Genomic DNA, 13,540 nt, shown 5'->3' on the forward strand with positions numbered 1-13,540 from the left:
GAACTCGGGGTTCCGCTCTGTCCAGGCGAAGGGCTGAACCAATCCCAGGTTCTGACCAGGGATTCCGCGGATTCCTTCTATGAGCGGTTTGAGAAAGCTTGGAAGAAGAAGAACAGAAACATCACCTCTTTCGGTCATTAAAGAGTCACTCCTTCGAACAACCGGTCATTTTGCTTCACGTACTGGTTGTATCTTTTATCTATCTTAATCAGTTATGTACTTCCTTCGGTCTAATGTACTCCACTCCTTTCAATGAAAATCTAGTACTTTTGAATTCTAACTACATGGGAAATTACACAAACTTAGTTAGTTCTCAACTAGATTCTCAACCTAGGTCTCCGTAACCGGTCAAAATCACCACTTCCCAAGGCGTTTTGAAAACATAAATATTCCCCAGCATTAATGAGACAAAAAGGAATATTAACATTAAATGCTCTTACATTCCCTCTCATTTCAAATCTATTTAAGAAACCTCTCCCTCTCATTCCAATACACTTCAAAAAAACATATCTTAATTTTCTATCTCTCTTAGTAAATCTGAAAAATGTCTCATTCCATCCTCAGAAACTATCTGTGCATCGATTTTGATTCAGTATTATCCATGGAAGACGTTGAAACAAGAGAAATACTCTTTGAATCTCTAGTCAACACCGGCCTCCGCGATTTCCTAGAAGAATCCGGACCTCTCTTTATTCCAGAGGTACTGGAATTTTTCTCAAATGCACATATGTTTAACGGTGCCATTGTCTCAACTGTCAAAACCAGTGTCATCGTTCTCCCGGAAAGCCGACTTGCCGGGATGTTCAACCTTCTAACCGAAGGGTTTTCGGACTTTCCACCACGGGTGGGCAGTTCAGCTGATGATTACGCTGAACTATTATCCGGCTCTGATATACCGGTTCCAAACCACGGCCTTAAGGCTAATCTTGCTCCCCATATTCAACTCCTGCACGAGATCGTTAATCGGTCGATCATCTACCAGTCCCCCAATCAAAACTACTCCACAAGGACCTTTGACATGATGACCTATATCGTCATCTCAACCCCCATCAATTGGGCATCGGTCATCTTTAACAACCTAAAGACTATGGTCGAAACGAAGAAACAGTTCGGCTATGCTCCTCACTTGAGCCGGGTCATTCGGGCCTGCGTTCCAAATCTTGGACTGGGTACACCGATAAATCTCTCAAATGTCCTCAACGAGGAAGTGGTGGAAGAAAAATTTTCTAGAATGATTTAGGTTCTAAGTCGGTTAATTTTAACTGTGTATTTGTACTTCAAACCGATCTTCATATCGGTTCTATCAATATCATGTCTTCTTTGTTAATCGAATAACAATTTAAATTATAATGTTCAAAAATCGGTTTAAATTCTTCACCGGTTAAATCGCTTACCGTTTCTTTAATTACTGGTTGAATGGCCTACCGCTTTAATTAATTCCTGCCAAAAGGTCTCCTGCCAAAAGATTGTCGCCAACTTGTTTTGGAGGGAAACTTGGCGTCTTTTCTTGATGTGACGGCTCGCGTCGGTTCGCATTCCAGGTCGCTGCCTATAAATACCTTCATTCGCATTTTTATCTTCTTCTTCCGCGAATCTGCTTTCTCTCTCTAGCAATCAACTTATCTTTAAGCTCTCAATCTTTCCAACTTCGGTCTCTCTAAGCAAAATGGGTCGCGATTCTGCACTCTTCACTCACATTTTCCAAGTGGACTTCGAAGAAATTCGAACCAACGGATCGACAGAGGCTAAACAAGTGCTGGAGCACATATTTGCCTCGGGTCTAGAACATTTTTTGAATGGACCGTTCGTCTTGTATCAAGACGCAGTCACAGAGTTCTTCCAAACCGCCATATTAAATGAAGGAATCATATCTGCAACGGTCGGTGGAAAACCGTTCAAAGTTACAAAAGATTTGGTTGCTGAAGTTCTCCGCCTACTGACAGAAGGGAGCGACTTCTTTGTGGAAACGGACGAGGACGTACTCCTAGCGGTTCGCTGTGCTGTGTCGGATACTATCCAACCGATAGTGGTGTCCGGTAAGAAAACCGACCTAAAACCGGAATACAGGCCACTTTGTGAGATTCTCTCAAAGTCGGTCCAAGGAAGAGGAGGCAACTACGACAACCTCACAAGTTCAAAAATTGAAATGTTGGCCGGTTTGGTTAGAGGCATTCCAATCAACTAGGCCAAGGTCATTTTCTCCAACCTTTGTGAGATGGTGGATCCGACCTCAAAACGGTCTCAAGGATATGTCGTTCCACTCGGCAAGCTGATGCGCCATTCAAATATTGAAACCGGTCCGGGTGTTCTTATACCTTCCAGCAAGATAATAAGATCTACCCATTTCTTGGGCACAACGGTTCGACCAATCAGGGTGAAGGCCTCATCCGCTAAACCCAGTCGTCCTAGGAAATCACAGCCTAGAAAGAAGAAGGCTCTGGTGGCTGAACAATCTAGAAGCAAGGCGGTTCCCCACACATTCGGATCGGCAAATGTTCAATCCGACAATCCTAATCCGTAGGACTCCGCGTCTAGCTCTGGCCGCACCAACTCCAATAACACCGAGGAGAATCGGTTAGACAAATGAAAGGAGAAGGTCGTCGATGAAAATCCGGCCACAAATATTGATAATGAATCCGGTCCAGCCAGACAACCGGAGGTATTTAGATCCGCGGACGACAACGTTCAACAATTGGGAGAAGGACTTGTCTCCCAAATAATAGAGCAACTTTTCGAGCAGGCTCATGTTGTGAGCAATGTTTACTATCAGTGGGCTCTCGAACGGCAGGGAGTCGGTTATGCCGACATGTTACTAGAGCATCCCGCTCATCAGAAATGAGAAAAACTGGTGGAAATGGAAAGGTCGGTGTTCGACCTTACGAAGACTAAGAGCGTAGTCACCGCCCTTAGAAGAGGAAGGATGGTTGAACTGCACGCCCGGTTGAAAGAACTCACCGGCCACATCCGTCACCTTCGTGAACAGAATGTCCCTGAAGAGGACAAAACCAGCTCGATGTGATAGTGCTGGACATGTTAACGGCTAAGGAACGGGAGATAATCGATGAAATGACACGGTTGGAATCGGAAGCCTGTCATCAAGAAGCCTCACACTTTTCCAGATCTCATCTTGAAGTTGATGAAAGATCCAATGGCTGTCCAAATCCGGATGAGGCCGAGAATGCCCCTCCTCCACCGGAATCCACGATAAATATAATTGAAACTGAAACGGGTACTCCGCTCACCGATCAGCCCAAGTCTCTACAAGCCGATAAATCACCGGTGCCTGCACTAACCAAGGACGACTTCAAGGATTTAATCGAGGAATTTTGTCAAGATGCCATCATCTCGTGGCAGACTAAAATGAAAGATAGGGCGAAGAAATCAAAGCGGTTGATTGAGTCCATCGGTGAAAAACTGAACTCTGCGATCCAACGGCTTACAGCCGTTGAAGATAATTACGGCCTAACCGACCAACTAATCGGCTCCACGACACATAGAACTACAACTCTAGAGGCCGGTCTTACTCAAACTGACCAGTAGCTCGGTTCCATGAATCAAAGGCTGACGACTCTTGAAGAGGGTCACAATCATACCACCCAGCAACTTACGTCAACGGATCAAATTTTGATATCTGTTGAAGAGGGTCTACTTCAATCCGGCATCCAGGCCGGTTTGATACTTCAGAAAATAGAAGCGCTTGAAGAAAAGCATGCCCAGACCGAAGTCGCGCTACAAGCGGTCTCCGAACAGCTGGCGGAGAGATAGCGGCCAAGCTAGCGGCCGACGAAGTGCTGGAGAAAGCGAATGAGATCGCGGCTCAAAGGCTCCAAGAAGCTGAAAATGAGAACGTGCGGATACAAAAGGAAAGGGAATAGGCGGATGCAGCCCTGGCCAAACATGTTCAAGTGGTAGAAGATGCCGCACCGGAACAAGCGGTACAAGCGAATGAGGACGCAGCTCGGCTAATTAAACAGCATTTGATAGAAGATGATATCGCCGAAGCAAATAAACAAACAAAACCGGCTACTCCTTCAACCGGACCAGTGACCAGAAAGAGGAAGATCACCAAGAAGGCAGCGGCTAAAAGACCTCAACAACTGTTGGCCAACATTACTGAACCGATTGCTGCTCCTCCAATCAACACGGACTCACCAGATATCGTAGAGATTGATGACTAGGATACACCGCTATTAAAGAGAGCGCGGGGCATTAATGCGCTTCCACTCAGATCGGTTCCCTCACAGGATTCACCATTCACCGGCACCTCGGGCGGTCAAGCATCTTCCTCCGGATTTGGCATCGATCCTTGCAATCCGGGAAAGGGAGCGATGGATGAATACCTCGAGAGATACATGCCTAAGAACAAGAGGAATAGGGAATAGATTTTTAATTATCCGCTCTTTATGTCAAGATTATAATATTTCCTATTTATATATATATATAAAGTATTTTTGAAAACCGGCCTACAATTTACTTCTTGCATGGTTTTGAATATTTTAAATAAAATAATCAAAAAGGGAGAAATTGATAAGATAAACATTGATAAGATAAACTTTTCTTTAAAGACAAAAACTCTCTCAAAAATTTTCCAAAAATTTTTCTAAGGTTTCTCTAAATGTTTTCCAAAAATCCGGCCAAACAAATTTCTAAAACAACCGGTCTACGTCTTACTTCTTACATGATTTTGAATATTTTAAATAAAATAATCAAAAAGGGAGAAATTGTTAGATAAATTAGACCGGTTAAAATAAGAACTTAACAAAAAACAAAATTCCTATGCATGAACGGTCAAGAACCAAGAACGGTCAAAAATCTGACCGGTCAAGAATCCAACCGATCAAAGAATCTAACCGGTTAGAAGAAGAAACAAAGGATGTATCCAAAAACTGGAAGTTATCCGGTTAACCTGCAGCTATGAACAACTAGTACACATCCTAAACCGAAATGCATACAACCGGAAAACCGATGAAGAAACTACTTAGAGAAAGAAGCCAATATTATCAAACTAAGTACAATCTACAAATTGGTGCAAATGAATACTTTGAGTATCTGCGGAAGATGATACCAAAGAAACAGACTGTAATATTGCCATAACCATACAAGTCTGATGATACTCTGCAGGCTGCAGAAGATTGCCTGAAGAAACACTTACCATTTTGGTACAAGTCAAAGGTGCAGTTCTCTAGATGCAGGTAACCGGCCAACCGGCAGTTGCCATATTAAGTAAAAGGCAAATCAGAGCCGGTCTGCTCCATGCCTTGGAAGCTTAAACCGCAATTAATACAACGTTGAACATTTGCTCAACCAATCAGATTCAAGGATTACCCTGAAGGTATCCGTTGAAGAAATGTGACTGTTGGCACATTTCACCTATAAAAGGAGCTGAAGAGGAGTAAATGTAGTTCTGAGAATTTTAGTTAGTGACAACAACCCAAGTTACAAGTTGCATTTATCTCTCTACAAGATTAAAAAGCTTAAGTGTGCATTTGAAGTGTGATTACAATTTCTGTGAGAATTGTACGAGTGTTTATCGAGCAGCAAATAAGTCTCGATCGTGTATTATGTTTGTGTATTCCTTAGTGAATATCCTTCTCGCGGTTTTGAGAAGAAGGGGTGACGTATGAGTTTTAGCTCCGAACATCCATAAAAACATGTGTCTTGTTCTTTACTTTCTACCGGCTCTACGTTCTAACCGACTTGTACTGTCCTAACCGACTCACACTACTATAACCGAATTACATCATAACTGATTCACTAAACCTTAAACCAACCTCCTAATCTCCAAACTGATATTCTCTAGATTCTATCTTTATTCATCTTGTGTGTGTGTTGCTTCAACCTGAAACAAATCACTTCCGCACTTGAACTCGGTTCAAGGGTTTGTGACAGTTTGTGTAGTATTGAAACCCGGTGTTAATCTCTAACCGGATTAGCGTCAATCGTTGAGTGAAAAAGCTAACCGGTCATACCCCGGTCCTCCAGCCGCGAGCTAGATCCTAACACAATCCAATTGCATCTCTAAGTTTTTGCATGAAATAAATCCAGGAGTTGTTATTCTTTGAATCAACAACGCCGAATTCAACAGGATAGAGTTGTTCATTCGCATCTAATTCTATCGCCACCAATAGCTGATCTCCAACCTTGTGCTTAAGAAAACTGGCATTGACGCACAATACTTGACGACAACAGTTTTTGAAACCCCTAATTGAGCAGCCTAAGGACATGAACATATACCTGAAATGACCGTGCTCATCCGTCTGGATGTCTGTTATGGTACCCGAATTGTTCTTCTCTAACATGTGCAGGTATGATGGCAGTTTACCATAAGAATCTTCTATAGTTCCTCGCACCACCATTAGGGCTTTTTCTCTATACCGTCAAGCCTTATTATAAGACAACTTTATTCAATAAGTAGTCTGTATATCTTCCATTATTTTCTTGGGCATGTGGTCATGGTGATGGTCCATGTACTTGCTCTTCATGCATTCCCCAAACACCCATGCTGGTGTTTGCCTTTGATTCTCTTGCCTCGTCACAATTGGACATGTATGATCTTTTATGAATTTACGAATCTTAAACATTTCTGAGGAATTTACTCTAACAGCACGCAGTCTCCACTTGTAATTCTTATCCAAATATTTCACAACCCAAAGTTCTTTTTTTGACTTCACCACTTTGAATTTAAAATGATTAGTCATCGCATATTTATATAACCTTAGTTGAAGTTCTTTTTTATTCTCAAACAAAGAACTGACTTCCAATCCGATTCCAGTACTTACTGCCTCATGTATAGGATTTTCACTACTTGGTATGTTACTAACAACCCATTCACTGCAGCTTGGTTGAGTACGAACAACAACATTGTTTTGTTGTGTACTAGGAACCCAAGAACTGCTTGGATTTGGATTGGTACTAGGAACCCAATCAGAACTACTAGGTTGGGTAATAGGAACCCAATCATCATCATCATCCCCCACATTCAGACGCAAATGTTCATCTTCAATGTCATTTTCGAAGAAAACCTCACGCTGCTTCGGGAAGACGTCGGGGTCATCAATTTCTGGAATTGCTACACTTTCTTGAGTTGGTAGTGACTTCTCTACTAAGGATACACACAATGGAGTGCGGTTGTGGACTGAAACTGCTTCATATAAAAAGAACTCCACATCCACATCTTTTTTATATCAGTTATATAAGAAAATTTGGCAATCATGCCAGGAGCATTATACTTGGCTTGAAGCAATAAATTATATCTAGATTTGTCAACATCGGTAGCAGAATAAATTAGATCAACTAATTGGGCATAAGTAGAATTTTGGGGAACAATCATACCGTTGTTTGACTTTTCAGAAAAATGAGTAAGATCATCCGTAGTTTTCCACTGTCCATCAAAGTAAAGAAGTACAGATACTTGAGCTGCAATTGAAAACAGTTCAACAACATCACAAGAATTGAAAAAAGTTCAACAACATTACCATAACCGATGAGAGTTTGCTGGTAGAGTTTCAGGAAATCCAATGCAGCAACTTTTCCATAAGTTTGCTTCAATGAATCTAATGGGATAAGAGCTCCCTATCCAGTAGGTCCATTGAAGAAAAACTTGTGGTTAATTCTTGGCGCATTGTATCTCCACGAAACATACCAGCAAACTCTTCCTCAATGCTTAATTCGCGTGAGTGGAAAACAATAAGTGTGAGTGAAATACGCGTGAGTCAGCTACACTATGCCAGCAAACCCTAAACCTTAATACTAGAATAACAACATAATATTGATTCACATTCATTTGAATACAACCTAGCTAAAATATAATTTAACTAACCTAGTGTTCATAATCACTAAAAACCATAAAATAAACATACCCATTTTGAGAATGAAAAGTAGTGGGTCACGAATTCAAACGGAGAGGTCTCGTGGTGTCGTCGTAGTCGTCAGCTACTGCTGCTCGTGGTCGAGTTCTTCAGAGGAGTACGGTTTGAGGGTCGAGTCGGAGTGGCGAAAGCGAGAGAAGAGAAAAGGGGAAATTAGTTATTTGTGGTTTTCTTATAAATTAGGGCACAAAAATATTATATACGATGAAAGACGAGGAATTGCAATTCACGTGATTTCATCTAAAACGCGTCAATTATCTCATGCATTTTAGATGAAATGCGTGAATGTCATTTCACGTTAATTGAAAGACGAGGAATGCCATTCACGCATTTCATCTAAAATGCGTAAGTTTATTAACATGTTTTAGATGAAACGTGTGAATAACAACATTGTTCCTTGTTGTTTGAGTTATGTTGTAAACCAAGAAAGCGAATATGCGTGATTATACACAATATGCGTGTGTTGGATTGTTCTTAATAAGCATAAGATATGATACTACATTCAAGCATTCTACACAATATACGTGAGTTTGTAGTATGGTGTATCATCAAATCGATTAACTCACCTAAATTATAAGAAAGTCAACAATAATTAATAACTAAGGCGTATTGTAATAAATCAACAAACCATATTGTTTACAAAAGTAATAAACCATAAATAGAAGAATATCCAGTAATACATTAATGATGATAAACCACCATAAATAGAAGAACAATAAGTCTTGTTAACAAAAGTCTAAACAACTCCAAATTAAGTAAGCAAATGCTGCAAATCATAAGTAGCAACAGATTGAAGCAACCTTGTATGAGGAACAACATGTTCATCCAATATTGATGACATAGCAGCCACTATCTCAAAAAGCCAATTGTCAGGAAAAACATCAAAATCATTTTCCAATGGTCGATTCCTGCTGTCTATCTCCAAATATACTATTATAGTTTTTTCGTCCCTTGGCTCAGCAAATGGATAATCTGGATTATCCAATTCTTTAATACTACCACCTCTAACAACTATTAATTCAATGAGATCCCGTTTGTAAAGTGGGAAGAAATTCCCTACAAATATAAAAATGTAACCGTCGAACAGTTTCGAAAGTTGAAAAACAAACAAACAAAATAATTTCAGTTATCAAGCAAAATAATAAAAGTACAGATAGGAGGAATAAGACCAAACTCGCATTATTCAACAACCAAAGTCTGCCACTTCTAGGACCACCTTGGGCTCCATGATTATCATGTTTAACCTCATAAGGTTCCTCATCAACACAGTTTTAGGTTTTTAATGATGATTTTATCCCTACACAAAAACAATTTTTATTTTAATTTAACAGACATGTGTATGAAACAAATCGTGTTAACAAAGACTCACAATCAATAGTAAGGACCCATTTCCCGTTCAAAGTTGCCTTCAATACTTTTTAAGTTTGGTCGCATGCACCATTAGGATCAGTGTAAGCAATAACATGGGTTACATCTTCTCTCCATTTCGAAGACACCCTTGCACCAAAAGTGCGAGCAAATTCAACTATCAACAACTGTGTAAAACAATAATATCATGGTTATTACATTCAAAACTAGATAATATGGACATAGTAGAGAGAATAGAACATACATTATCTTCAGGTGATAATTGATTGGGACATAAGGTCATAACAGTGTTTGTTGCCTGCATATTATAAAAAAAATGAGTTTTGTTATTAAATACAAACGATTTTATCACATTATCTTAACTAGGGTTTGTGAAAATACATAAATATGAACATTTCAATTCAATATAACAACCATTTTATTGAACGAACTAGGGTTTAAGGTTTGTGGTTTCCTAACTAGGATTTTATTGTACGTACCATTTTGTTGAACGAATTGAGAAACCCGGTTGTGGTGGCGATCGTGATCTAAATACTACAATATCCATCAATATAAACAACAGAATATACATCAAAAGCTAACCCTAAACCTAAATACTACAATATCCATCAATATAAATGGTAGAATATACATCGAAACCTAACCCTAAACCTAAATACATCAATATCCATTATAAACGGCATAATATACATCAAAACCAAATCCTAAACCTAAATACATCCATATAAATGGCAGAATATACATCGAAACCTAACCCTAAACCTAAATATATCAATATCCATTATAAACGGCATAATATACATCAAAACCAAACCTTAAACCCTAAATACACCAATATCCATGAATATAAACGGTATAATATACATCAAAACCTAAACCTAAACCTAAATACATCAATATATATAGGAAACGGCATAATATACATCAAAACCAAATCCTAAACCTAAATACATCCATATCCATGAATATAAACGGTATAATATACATCAAAACCTAAACATAAACCTTAAGCCCTAAACTGACCTGATGATGTTGAAGAACGATGATGTTGGAGGGATCCCGATGATGTTGAGGAACGATGATCTTGAACGATGATCTTGAACAAAGTCGGAATGGAAAGTCTGCACTTGTGAAGACATGGTTTTGGAAGTCGGGGTGGGAGGGAGAATCGGGGAGGTTTTGTTTTAAATTAGGGCAAGAAAGTTATATATAAAGACTAAAGACGAGAATTGTCATTCACGTGATTTCATCTAAATCGCGTGAGTTGATCACACGTTTTAGATGAAAAGCGTGGATAGGAATTCTCGTTAATTGAAAAACGCGAATTGTCATTCACGCGTTTCATCTAAAACGCGTTAATGAACTCACGCGTTTTAGATGAAACACGTGAATGGTAATTCGCGTCAATGAGCGTAAAATCTGGCGCCTAATGGGTAGTTCTGACATTTCGCAGGACAAAAGGGCCCTTTTAGCCAACATTAGCAGGCGGGGTCCATTTTTGGATTTTAGCTTGTTATGGGGGCATTTCATCAAATTTCCCCTATTAAATAGGTGAGAGCACTTTACACTGTTTTAAGTCTTTTTTTTAACTAATAAATTATTATAATAGATAATTGAAAAATACTAAAAAATAAATAAATTAATATAATAATTAAATAAAAAAATATGTGCTAATAAAAAAATTGCCATACAAAGTCTTAATTTAATTTTTATAATAATAAATTATTAAAAATTAATATTGTAACCCGGAATCCCACAGCAACGCGTGTGGTCGACACGTGGCATGCGAGCTCAACGTGATTCGAGGTTTGATGTTTTCAACTTTGGTTTGAGTGCCAAATATCTTTTTTAAATTAAAACATTAATTATTTTAAAGATTTTGATAGTAATAACACTTTTTTAAAATTAATTATGTAAAAATAATTAATTTTAATCAAATTTTAATAATATGGGAATTTGTTGTAATCATATGGGGATTTGCTGTAATCAAATGGGGATTTGTAGTAATTAAATGACGATTTAATGAAATCCGATTTAAATTAATTAAACATAACTAATTTAAAAATATATATTATTTATTTGAAGATAGAGTTGCAAATTGATTTTAGAAAAATTAATAAAAAGGTGTACGTGTACAAACGTATTTTGCATCAGAGTTTCGTTTGGTTCGAAGTTTAGTGATATTCGAGAAATGACTTTCACGATATGTCCTCCGTACCCATTAAAAACGGCCTCTATTTATACAGTTGACGTTTTTGAAAATCAGTTGTATAACGTTTCAGTTTTAACCAATTATTCTTTCAGTTCTAGTCATTATTCTAGGTTTTATCGTTATTTAAAATATTAAAATAATAATACTTAAATATTGGTACCTGCTGCAGATGATAACTATGGTAAAAATACCTAAAAAATATTAGTCATTTTTAAATGCATCAGGGTTTAGAAATAAACACCAAACGAGCATTTATTGAAATATTTTGTGAAAATATCCCAAAAATATTTAAAATGCATTTTCTAATTTTTTTTAAATGATTTGAAATCCCAAAATTATAAAAATAATTTTAAATTTTGAAAAGTGGAACTAAACAGGTCTTAGAACTGGGGTTCGTTTTATTCAATCGGGGTCCAAAAACTCTCGGTTGAGGAAGAAACGAATTCTAAAGTTGATATAAAGGAATCCAAAGTTGCTGAGGATTCTAAAGTTGAAACTGAAGAAAATAAAGACAAAGATCTCGAAATTCAAGTTGAGAATAACAAGGTGAAGAACTCAGATATCTTGAAGAATATATAATTATTTTTATCAAATCAGAACGAGTTCATATAAAAGAAAAAATCAAAATCAAAATAAAAATAGGCCGTATTCATCAATTCTTCAGTTTATCCACTTTAAGATTTTCACTTTCCACTTTTAAAATTTCAATGAATTAATGGTGGTTTTAATCGTTTTTTTAAAAAAAAATTACTAGCTAGGAAATTAGGAAGAAGCTTCTTGAATTGGATCCCATAAAAATATCCAAAAACACATGACCCACATTTTTGTTTGCTAATAAGTTTGTCACCTTTACATCTCAGCCGTCTAATCTATTACAATTCCTTTCATTCGTCAGATCATACTTCTTTAACCAAACGTTTCTCCTTCTAAGATCACCACAACCATTCCGATGATCCAAAGGCTCTAATTTTACTTCTCCTCCTACCAACCGCAAGTCCATCTGTTCCATCTTTTCATCTTCACTATCCCTTGATCTCTTCACGCCAATCGGAACTCCGAACAACTTCGGACTCTTCTCTCCACCGTCTCCGTCGATGTCTCTCTTCCTTAGTGGCATCAGATCCAGCGCCGGTTTTGTCGCCGGAGAACCACTTTCCGGCCGACTGCACATGTAACTCGACATCAAAGCGTATATGTTGTTACATAAACTCTTCAGTTCGCTAAGCTCCTTATTGAGATACAAGTTCTCTCTTCTAAGCCTCTTGTTCTCGTCAATAAGAATTGCCGTACTTCCAGAGTTCAAAGGAGTAGGAGAATACGACGAGATCACTTGTTCTTCACCGGAGATCGACGGTGAACCAGTGCGCAGCGGTTGAGGTTGAGCCACTATTTTCCGACGCTGAATATCCGAAAGAAGACCTTTTTCACCCTTCCGGAAACAATCATTGAAAAACTCCCATCTATCTGGGACTAGCTTGCGAAATCCCTGCATTCAAAAGAGATAGAAGGCGTAAGCGTGAGTGCTTGATGTGAATTATTACATGCAATTGCATAATTAACCTATACAAACAATACATACATATGTATTCAATTGACGAACAAAACTTGAGAAATTGTTATGTTTGAAATACTTTGGAAGCAAATCTTTAGCAAACTCGGTTTGATTCCAAACAATAAAGCTAGATCCATCTTCATTCCATGAGATCACTTCGTCGATTGATTTGTCGTCCACTAGTTGATATGTTTTTGTCAAAAATGGTGTCGGAATTGATCTCGGTCCCTCACTGCATGTTACTTCTCCACCGTTAGCCTCCCCCGGCGGCAGAGACATATTCACATCGACAACAAGAAAACAACTAACAGAAAACAGAAAGAAGATGACCAGGGGAGAGAGAGAGAGAAACGTTAGTTGAACGGTCTCAAAAAATTTCGTTCATTCTAGAAACTTCTCCCCCTAAGAGCATTAAACGGAAAGAGAAGAAATAGGGGATATATAGATAGAAAGGAACATAAAGAAAGGAAAGAGATGCCAAAATTAGAAATTAAGAAATAGAGAACTGCGTTACGCCTTTTTTCTAGATGTTTCCGTATA

General features: G+C 38.3%; 1 protein-coding gene across 1 annotated transcript; it reads right to left on the minus strand.

Moving 5' to 3' along the window:
- Positions 1–12,304: 12,304 nt before the first annotated feature.
- LOC124909699 (heat stress transcription factor B-2a-like) lies at positions 12,305–13,313 on the minus strand. The gene is made up of 2 exons (XM_047450351.1): positions 13,028–13,313; positions 12,305–12,934 (listed from the first exon to the last, which is right to left on the minus strand). Exons 1-2 carry the CDS (start codon positions 13,277–13,279, stop codon positions 12,305–12,307), a joined length of 882 nt encoding a protein of 293 aa, XP_047306307.1. The 5' UTR covers positions 13,280–13,313.
- Positions 13,314–13,540: the final 227 nt, after the last annotated feature.

This window comes from Impatiens glandulifera, chromosome 7, assembly GCF_907164915.1.
Source record: "Impatiens glandulifera chromosome 7, dImpGla2.1, whole genome shotgun sequence".
Classification (NCBI taxonomy): Eukaryota; Viridiplantae; Streptophyta; class Magnoliopsida; order Ericales; family Balsaminaceae; genus Impatiens; species Impatiens glandulifera.